The sequence below is a fragment of the Aspergillus udagawae genome, assembly GCF_001078395.1.
Source record: "Aspergillus udagawae IFM 46973 DNA, scaffold_8, whole genome shotgun sequence".
Taxonomy (NCBI): domain Eukaryota; kingdom Fungi; phylum Ascomycota; class Eurotiomycetes; order Eurotiales; family Aspergillaceae; genus Aspergillus; species Aspergillus udagawae.
Genome location: NW_025091271.1, coordinates 1,341,165 through 1,351,319, shown reverse-complemented (window position 1 = coordinate 1,351,319; position 10,155 = coordinate 1,341,165). Strand labels below are relative to the sequence as shown.

The 10,155-nt window shown below is 50.2% G+C and overlaps 4 protein-coding genes and 1 non-coding gene across 5 annotated transcripts; 3 read left to right on the top strand and 2 right to left on the bottom strand.

Moving 5' to 3' along the window:
- Window positions 1–1,153: 1,153 nt before the first annotated feature.
- Window positions 1,154–3,361, top strand: Aud_009948 (2EXR domain-containing protein; the record flags this gene model as incomplete). Its single annotated transcript, XM_043294791.1, has 7 exons — window positions 1,154–1,401; window positions 1,448–1,500; window positions 1,548–1,607; window positions 1,653–1,730; window positions 1,777–1,854; window positions 1,904–2,060; window positions 2,482–3,361. The coding sequence occupies 7 exons, from the start codon at window positions 1,154–1,156 to the stop codon at window positions 3,359–3,361; spliced, it is 1,554 nt and encodes a 517-aa protein (XP_043150726.1).
- Window positions 3,362–4,177: 816 nt separating this feature from the next.
- Window positions 4,178–5,799, top strand: Aud_009947 (uncharacterized protein; the record flags this gene model as incomplete). The annotated part of the gene is made up of 6 exons (XM_043294790.1): window positions 4,178–4,354; window positions 4,394–4,567; window positions 4,624–4,730; window positions 4,797–4,847; window positions 4,897–4,972; window positions 5,035–5,799. The coding sequence occupies 6 exons, from the start codon at window positions 4,178–4,180 to the stop codon at window positions 5,797–5,799; spliced, it is 1,350 nt and encodes a 449-aa protein (XP_043150725.1).
- A 698-nt stretch (window positions 5,800–6,497) lies between these two features.
- On the bottom strand, window positions 6,498–6,569 carry Aud_009946. Its single transcript has one exon. It is a non-coding gene; the product is annotated as a tRNA-Ala (tRNA).
- A 978-nt stretch (window positions 6,570–7,547) lies between these two features.
- Aud_009945 (class I SAM-dependent methyltransferase) lies at window positions 7,548–8,525 on the top strand (the record flags this gene model as incomplete). Its single annotated transcript, XM_043294789.1, has 2 exons — window positions 7,548–8,183; window positions 8,271–8,525. 2 exons carry the CDS (start codon window positions 7,548–7,550, stop codon window positions 8,523–8,525), a joined length of 891 nt encoding a protein of 296 aa, XP_043150724.1.
- A 199-nt stretch (window positions 8,526–8,724) lies between these two features.
- Aud_009944 (putative phosphatidylglycerol specific phospholipase C) lies at window positions 8,725–10,155 on the bottom strand (the record flags this gene model as incomplete). The annotated part of the gene is made up of 2 exons (XM_043294788.1): window positions 8,725–9,528; window positions 9,577–10,155. The coding sequence occupies 2 exons, from the start codon at window positions 10,153–10,155 to the stop codon at window positions 8,725–8,727; spliced, it is 1,383 nt and encodes a 460-aa protein (XP_043150723.1).

Here is a 10,155-nt window from a genome sequence, read left to right as displayed (position 1 = left end):
GTGATGGAGATAAGGATGGCAGTGCTGGGCGCTGAGCATCCTGACACTCTGACCAGCATGGCGAACCTGGCATCAACCTACTGGGATCAAGGACGATGGAATGAAGCTGAGAAGCTGGGGGTGCAAGTAATGGAGATAAGGAAGGCAGTGCTAGGCGCTGAGCATCCTGACACCCTGACCAGCATGGCAAACCTTGCGTATACCTGGCAATCTCAAAGAAGGCTTCCAGATGCCTTAGCTCTACTTGAAGCATGTTGTCAGCTGCAGAATAAGGTATTGGGCCCAGATCATCCAGACACCAGACGTTCCTTTCATGATCTTGGTGACTTGCGGGACCAGCATAATTTGTTGCTGAATGAAAACCCCCCGCCCTCAAACAGTCAAAAATGAGGTGGTTACAGCGCGCCGCACTGCGGCTGCGACGATGGCTAAGCGACGCCATGAAGGTTTCAGAAAAGAAATCAGAAATATAAATATATGCACCGGGTTTGCATCCAGCTGTATCATGACTGCGGTTGAGAACGATGCGCTCCCTGCTGAACCTCCTCCCTGCTCTAAGAGCAATGCATATGGGAATGGCTTCTATTGCAGAAAATCATGCCTCTGTCCAGCTGGAGGAAGCGATCTCCGCCGGACGACCAATTGTTCTATTATGCCGGAGTCAGTGGGATGACGCTGCCGGCATCTGGTTTCTCTCTGACGAACCCGACTGTGTGGGTGCCACCAGCAGGCCGGAGGATGTCCACCTCGAGAAGTGCTTTAAGGTCCTCAGGGGCGATGCGGTATGACATAGTCGGAAGGGCGGAGGTATATTGATTTACAATTGAAATCATCCGAAACATAGATGAGTCAAGCATGTCAAAGATTGTTACTAGAGTGTTCTTAAATCAAATAAAGTGGTCCAAGTTTATTGACCCATGTACCCACAGGCCTGATTTCTACCGAACACGAAACAAGATGAAACATCCGACCCCTGGCGGACTCGGCCATCACGCTCGTATTATTGGAGGAGCGACCTGCTCCAGAACGGAGAAATTAGCCTGAGACAACAGTGATCAGGGCATTTTTCCGTTTACACTGATCCTGGCAGTTATAAATCAAAACTCCCGTGTTCTCGCTGCTTCACCCAGCACAAGCAACTCTCACAAGCAACATGTTCACCACCAAAGCGCTCGCCCTTTTCTCGCTCCTCGGTCTGGCCTCCTGCCAGACCACAGTCGGCTTCGGTCCATACTTCTCCCTCGGACCTACCTCGTCATGGATCCGAGAGGCTACCACAACCCTTGTCCTGCCGGACACGCCAAGCCCGCAGAAGGACCGTCTGGCCCTATGGCCGGGCATGGGCACTAGCGGAGGCGACCTGATCCAGGCTCTTGCCGTGTCATTTGCGGATCCTGCGGCGTATGCGTACATTCTCAATGTTAGAGATCAATGCTGACGGGCGTAGGAACTGTGGCGCCAATGTAGGACAATGGTGCACGTGGGCTAGTACTCTCCAGGGTAGGTCAAGATCGACCGAAGCGCATATCATGCTAACTCCAGTACAGGGACACAACTAGGGGGTACCCAAGTACCTGCTAACCCGGGTGATAAGCTCACCATGCATTGTACGTTCACCGAGATCTGAGACAAACCCGTCTAATGATGTACAGACAAGTATAACGATAGCACCGGCAAGTATGACCAGACTGTGGCCATTAACGGAAAGATTGTCTCCACACTATCTACCAGTCAGTCCTCCGCCTTCGTTGCAATAGATAATACTAAGAAAAGCAGGTTCCGGTCACGCTCAAGGCTGGGGTACAGCCGTCGAATGCCAGGATGATGCGTGCCACAGCACTGCGGCTGCTCACCGTAAGTTAAAACTTTCGCTGGGACAGTGATCAGAACTGACGGAATGTAGAATATCTTGACACCACCATTATTCTGAACTCGGCTGACAACTCGTTCGGCAAAACCTTGGCCATCAACGAAGCTACCTCCTCTGGATTGACTACTTCGGACGGAGGCAAGACCTGGACTGTGGCTACTATCCATATTAACTCTCACACTTACAACCTGTAATGATGTTTAATTTGTGTTTAATATTAACCTTGGCTCTACCTCAGATTATTTAGTTATTCTTCTGCTGTTAGTCACAGTACATAAGCAGTGCCTTCTGTTGGCTTGCTTGTTTGTCTCTTGACAGAGAATATGGCAAGGATAGTAAAGGGCCCAGGGTATTGCGGTTCTTATCTGCGCCAAGGTATACATTGTTAACCGCATTAAGTGGCCAGTTAAATGCTCTAGGATATTATGTAAATGGATCATTTTATGGGCCTTATGATTCGCCAACTATATACGAGCAATGAGGCGAAGCAGTTTTCTGTTAGGCCAACCTATTAAGTACAGCTTACACCCACATTCCATAAATTAGACTACATCAAAGAATCAAATACAGCAGACAGTCTGAAAAATTCCCTATAAGACATTGAATTTAAGGAATATGTCAGCGAACTTGGCCGCAACGGCAACAGCAACAACATCTGCCCCCACATTTCCTCAATTCTCCAACCTCCCCCCGGAGCTGCGCATTCTAATTTGGCACGCAGCCCTCCCCGAGAAAGACAACCCAGCCCTAATCTTCTTCAAAAAAGGCTGTTGGCGCCTAGGACGTCCCTTAGAAACCGAGCAGGGGCACGACCCCACTAATCGACCCCACCCAGACTTCTACTTTAGTCCTGAACTACTAGACCACGTGGAAGTCAATGTCCCACTGTTCTTTGTCAACCGCGAAGCGCGCAGGATCGCTCTAGCCTGGTGTCGCGAGCAGGGGATCTCAATCCGCTTCTCCGGCAGCCAACAATCCCCAATCTTTGCGCGCCCGTTCAACTCACAGCACGACGTGCTATACGTCCCGCTAGACGAATGGGACGGCTTCCTCCTCGAGCCGTATGATCAGATGTTTAGGTTCTCCCACGATATCAGCACATATGCTCTGGAGCTGGGGGGCATAGCTGTGCCTGAGGTGCAGATCCATAGCAACGCCTCGGTACTGCATGACCTGTTCGGGTGGCCCTATTGTCCGGCGGTGCTGTATGCCGTCATCGACCCACCGCCGCATCTGCGGTTGGAGTATGCAGGGCTAAATGTCCAGCGGCGCTGGGAGGTTCAGGCCCGGCCGGGAGGGTCATTGTTCTATACCTGGAATGACGGCCGTGGTAGCTTTGAGGAGGGGCCTGGTGGGTGTGCTGGTCATGGAGAATTGTACGAGCGGATCAAAGAGGCTAGTAAAGGGCTGGGTGAAGGGTTTACATTGCACAAGGTCCGTAGCTTTGAGGTCCGGCCTGTCTGTGCCGTTCGAAATGAGGGAAGCACATAGTTTATGCTTTCGAGATAATGTACTATAATTAGACCTGCGGGTATTAGATTATCGGTTTTCCTGACGAGGGAGAGTGGCTTGATACTGAGCAAGTAGAAGTTGAATTATGATAAAAGGATGAAACTAGCCCTGTGCATATGATTGACTCAGTACCACCGAGACGAATCTCGGCGAAGTCAAGAACCATGCCTGATACAGATAGAGATGGCGTCGATCGCTCAATTGGGTCAATTTTCGGAGAATCTAGTCCTATAGTATTGCAATAGAAGGTAGAAGCAAACAGGGATTGAGGTAAATTCATTATAAGCTCCAATTTGCCTTCTTGCCGCCAACAATGTTTGATAGCAATTCCGAAAAAAGCATGGCTTCTCATAAGATTCTGAGTCATGAACCGCGCCTAACGGTGAATACTTGGACATACGGCATGTCCGAAGCTCAGCCTGCTAAAAGTGAGGAGTCAAGTGCGCCTCATGACCTTGACTCGGGCTAATGCAGTTCACCTGTGCGTACCTGAATCAGGGCACAGACTGAGCACAAGGCTCTCGCTAAAACCGCATTCCATCCGCAGTAGTGCAGAGCAACTACCGAATAAGGCATCTTCACGACATGCGTATTTAGTCAGTATAGCGCGGTGGTAGCATTTCATGGGATTGACAGGGATTAGCCTGCGCCGCAATTGCGGCAGAAACAATCGCGTCAGCACCAAGCCAGGGGTCAAAATGAAAGAACTTCCCCAAGGTAAATTGGGCACACTTTCTAATCGTCGTGATCTTTCCCTGCGCGCTCTATCCCCCGCTAACGATTGAAACTTATCCCATGGCCCCGACTACAAGAAAGCTCAGTCCTGAGACTCTTCGACGCAATGGCATTGTTATTGAGGAGGATATCAGCGAGAACGGCTGGCCAGACGAAATTGCGCGAATTAGAGATCGAATCCTCTCGTTTGACTGCATCATCCCGCCGGAACAGGTAGAGTTGTACGCTTTGTACAAGGTAGTTTGTCGAAAAGGCTGACTCCATATCCACGACAAGTTCGCGCAGAACCGCCTTGAACCTCATCTTTTGAAAAGCATCTACAAGGAACTACCACAGGCGAAGCAAGATGGGTGGTTCAACGGAGAAATGGCCTGTAATGAAGAGAGTGTCCTGGGACAAAAGGAGGCCAAAGAGAGGCATCTGGAAAATCTAAAAGCAGCGTACAACCTTGTACAATTTCCCAGTCGCAAGAAACGTCTGGCGTGACGTGCTAATTTATTGCTCAGTACGAACATGCAGTGGACTTGGAGCGCAAGGGTGGCATGGAGAGCAAACTAGGAGACAAGCTCGCCGACTATGTGTTCAAGGAATGGAAGAAGCATGCAGATGAAACGTACGCATTTTGTTTCCCAAGACCTAATATGAAGGAGGCTGCTGATGAGAAAAACTATTCTCCCAGTTCAATAAGCTCAGCTCATAGTCGGCTTGATGGCGAATTCGCGACCACGTTGTAAGTCATGACTCGTCGAGCTATCAGGTACGCTCAACTGACATTATAGCGGCCGAGACTCAGACCTCTTCAGCCAGGCATGGCATGTTCGCAATGACTGGCACAGTCAATGCTCCGTCGCAGAGGTAAGAAAATGGCTCCGCCTAACGAGTCAATATACTCACAATTCCGCTACCGAACGGTTAAGCCATTACGTGAGGGCGAAATGCTATCAATTCCCAAGCCGGATTGGTATTTTGGGTTCCCCTTACACAATGATATCCGCTTCCCCCGGAAGACGGACAAAGGACAGACTCAAGCGGTATTCTCATTGACAAACCTTAACCTCTTGGAAGAGTCCGAGACATTGCAGTCGTGCCCCTTGATGTCGCTGAATAAGTATTGCGCAGACATTAAAAAGTCTCCGCGGAAGATAAAAGACCATAAGCTGACCTGTTACCCATGGGCAGTGGTTGAAGCCAAAAGACCTGGCGTATCACCATATGAGATCCGGAAATGTTATTATCAAGTGGCAAATAGTAGCTCCGCCTGCGTCGCATTGCTTCGGGGACTATCAGACAGTCCAGCGCACGATTACCATCATCCAGTGGTTGCTTTGACTTTCGTTGGAGGAAATGCCACAGTGTTCCTGACCTATGCGGAACCACTTGTCGGGGCCGACTGTGACGACGATGACGACAACGACGACGACAACGACGAAGAATACGACGACGACGACGAAGACGACGACAACGACGAAGAATACGACGACGACGAGGACGAGGAACACGATGATGATGACGACGATGAGCCGATCATTCTATATGTGAGTGTGCTTCAATCTTCTCGACGTCAACTCAATAAAAGACCTGGAGTCGCTGCTGACGGGTCTGCCCAACTAGCGAATGAGATGCATCTGGGAAGGGCGACTGGATATACTGTGGAACGCGCTGCAACTCCGACGCATGCTTGACACCATTCACTATTGGGCTTTGCAGAAGTATCGAACAGACATTGACAGTGACATCAGGAGACGACTGAGAAAGTATCGACCTACGTCCAACCCCTCGACTCCAAGCAGTTTCCGGCAGGCCGAAGAGCAGGGGCATTTCAGGACTAGCCCGTCACCATTGGCAAAAAAACGAGGCAATCGGCCAGCGCTACCTGCATTGGTGAGTGTACCCCGTATACGATATCCTCGTTCCGTAGTAACCTGGCGTAAAGGACAATACAAAGAGCCCAAGCACATTGGTCAGGCAACTGGAGGAGTTAGACGTGAACAGCGCTCCGTTAGAATTCGAAAGTTCGCCGCGCAGGTCAAAGAAAATAACCAAAAGTGGATGACAGGGGGAAAGCACCAAGGAGGTAAAACCACTGTGTCTGTTGCTACAAGATGAGAGTCGTTTCAAAATTGGCTCTCTGAGCCTACCCTCCATTAACTGTCACTACGCCGGCAAAGAACGGTAATATAAACCGAGCAAATAGTCTTTAATAGGACATTTGGTTTTCTGCTGAGATTCCCAAGCCGTATAGCAATTTACTTTTAAGCAAATGGGCATTATTGTAAATACCAGTAAGAACAGTTCTTTAGAGTACATGAACGATCGAAGAAAGCTAGTTGCAAGACAGGCAAAAAATTGCAGTCGCAGGTCAATGGAAAAAGGCAAAAAATGGACTCGCGGGGAATCGAACCCCGGACCACCCCCATGCTAAGGGGGTATTATACCACTAAACCACAAGCCCACTTGTTGGTAGGTTTTTGGAATTTATAACTTATAGTAATGTTTCACATGACCTCCGTCTCACTGTGAACTCATACATAGGGCCTGAAGAACAGTCAGTAACAACTAGCCGGGGTTGACTGCCTAGACACCGTTTAGTCTAGTGGTTCCTTATTCAGGCAGCTCATCTACTGGCACTCTATATAAGATTTAAGAATAAATTACTATTCTCACAGAAGCAGTTTCCCTGTACAAAATATATTTCCACTGCTACAACAATCGAAGGTCATGTCTGCTGCTAGATATTTACTTAGGTACAGGCATATTTATTGCCCAGTGCTCCTACACTGCCACTAAACAACTTTGACTCTAGAAATAGGATCCGGTGCCCTATAGAACCCAGCCTGAGGAGCGAGGTACTTGTTCGCGGATCTGAACAGTCGGCTGGAGATTACTATGGCGATGATTTAGACATTCTACACTACGCCGGCCCAGTTTTAGCCACCGTTTTGATGGATTCAGCTGTCCTTGGACTGCAAGATGTGTCGCTTGCAGAATGGAGAGCATTGACCAGAATTAGGCTTGGCGTGGTCATATATAAGACCGGAGTTTGCAGCTTGTAGCAGCAGAGGCAACGGATTAGGGGCATATAATGCTACCACATGTAGAGACGGCTAAAATGATCATCAATATCTAAATAGACGAATTGAATTCGACTCTATAGGTCATGTAAACCGGGTATATCTGCATGATGCAACTATAATTGCATTGTACATTGAAACCTGGAGATAAGATATATGTACTATGCAATACCCAAAGTTAGGGTTTATGGCAACAATGACTTCATTTGATAAACAGCACCGGACAAGCACATGTAAGCCAAGCTTAGCCAAGGCTCTAGTATTAAAGCATCTATATATACCCTCTGCCCCCGCTGCCTCTCCAATTCAACTCTCACGCCCGTCCTTCGGTATCTACTTATAACCATCATACTGCGCAAATGCAGAAGCGCTGGCTGGAAGCCCGAAACAATCACACCTACGAGAACGGGCTTCGCTACTATGGCTACAAGGCCGAATTCCCCTTTCCCGATGATCAGGCCGCCCAAGAAAGCCATAGCGCAGTCAATTATCTCTGGCGCATGGTGCTAGATGATAAGCTCTTCGTCGCGCCGCTTCCGACACCATTGAAGAGAAACCACAAGGTTCTTGACTTTGCTACACGGAGTGCTGAATGGATTGGAGACTTCCATGACAGTGATGAGTATGCCGGGGCTCGCCTCACCGCTATGGATCCTACCTACATGCAGCGGACTGACTGGACCTGGCTTGTGCACCATGATCTCGAAGGGGACTGGCCGTTCTCGGCTAAGCAGGCATTCCATCTCATCCATGCACAGTCCCTGGGTGGGCTGCTTGCAGATTGGCAGGGTTTTTATCGGAATGCCTACAAGCATCTTGTCCCTGGTGGATGGTTGGAAGTAAAGGAACATAATATTCGGCTTTGCTCTGATGATGGTGATAGTGGTGTTCCGGACGCCGTACGACAGTGGCAGGAGCTGTTGGAGGAAGCGGCAGAGAAGTTTGGAAGAGGATTAATGTTGCGGGAAAGCAACGGGAGTGGAGGAGCGTGCTGGGTTTGTAGAGGTAAGGGAGCAGGTATTCAAGGTAGGCTCACAGTCCCTTGTCCTTTCGCCCTCAGTAAGAGGTACTGAGTCTTATAGGTCCCACTGGGCGAGTGGAGCGAGGACCCCAAATGGACGAGACTTGGAGGGACTTACTCCTACCAGCTGTTGAAAAGTCTAGAGGTGTATTCTATGCGACTATTCACTCGTACATTAGCCTGGTTGAAAGAGGATACCGATGCGCTGCTCGCCCGTGTTCGTAAGCAACTGCAGCAGGAAAACCTGCGTCTCTATTCCTATTTCCATGTGGTCACAGGACAGAAACCTACCAGTGCGAAAAGGACGGTGCATTAGTTCACCCACCACTTGTGAAACAATTCGTTGTTCAGAAATCAAACTCGTATATCATTGAACATAAATTCTTTCAGTAGACAAGGTCATATTTATAAGATCAGAATGAGAACATCATATACAAGAAGGGGAAGAGCAATATCCAATGCTTTAAATCTCTTAAGGCATCTCCTTAATTTTGAGTAGGTTTTGCCATGAGCTCCTAAACAGCATCAGGGAAAGGATGGGGGTTAGCCAAGGTCGTGGGAGCATCGCGCTTCTGAGGACCAATCAAATGGTCAAAGGCAGGCGAGTGAGAAACACGAGGAGTAAAGTCCTTCAGATCCCAGAGATATCCAAGGGTCTTGAGAACAGAGGTGGCACTGTACGAGGCAGACTTGCCAGTGGCAGGGTCAACACCGTAGTTCTCAATGTGTCCCTTGGGCGTGTACGGCGAGATAAGCCAGGTAGGCATACGGCCGCCCAGACGGTCAAAGTTAAAGGTGTAGGAGCTGCCATCGGCGGCGGTCTCGGTGTAGGTCTTGTTGTCTGGGCGGACGGCCAGAGGGGGCTGGACGTGGTCGTAGAAACCGCCGGTCTCGTCGAAGGTGACGAGCAGGAGGGTCTTGTCCCACTGGGGACCGGTGCGGATGGCATCGTAGACCTGCTTGACGAGGACCTGACCGAAAGAGACGTTGCCGGAGGGGTGCATGGAGTTGGTGTCGAGGTCGCAGCAGGAGGGGTTGATGTAGGAGAGCTGGGGCAGGAGGCCGAGGTAGGCGTCCTGGTAGAAGTTCTCAAGGGGGACGACGTTCTGCTTGGCGTTCTGGACGGTCCAGTTGAAGAAGAGAGCATCGGTAAGGAAGGCACCGTTGGTGCCGTCGTAGTTCTTCCAGGTGATGTGCTTCTCGCTGGCAGCCTGGAAAATGCTGGAGATGTCGACGCCAGAGACGTCGAAACTGTGGTCGTTGTGGCCGTGGCCATCAGCGGTACCGGAGAGGGCGCACAGGCGGTTGGGGTTGGTGGGCTATTCTCATCAGTATCGTTGTACTCGTAATAGGGATGAGTGACTTACACCAGGAACACAAGAGTGCCAGTAGTTGAAGGTGGTGAACTCGTCAATCAGGTTGACGAGAGTGGGGATCTCGTCCTCGGAGTAGTAGCCCATGACCTCCTCAGTGGCCAGCTTGGGATCCAGGCCCTTGTGGTGCACCAGATGCTGCTCCACGAAGCCGTTCATGCTGGGCTTCAGGGTGCCGTTGGCGATGGCCGCGTCGCTGGGAGTGTACGTGCCATACAACTCCATGTTGTAACCGGTGATCGAGTGATCAGGGTCATGTTTGACCGAGTCAAAGTCCTTGTAGACACTGCACCACTTGGTGCTGCTGGGATCGCTCACATTCTGGGGGTTGCAGAAGGGGCCGTTGTTGACAACGTTGTCCAGACCCTTGCGGTTCACACCACCCAGGATGTTGTCGAAACTACGGTTCTCCAGCAGAATCCACACGACATTTTCGATCTTGTCCTTCAGGTTGGCAATGGACTCCTTGGAGCCAGAGGCATACCCAAAGGGGGTGTTGCCGGACGCAGCCACGGCGGCAGCAGCAGCGCTACTGGAGAGACCGAGCAAGGGCACCAAAGTGTTGGCCTTCAT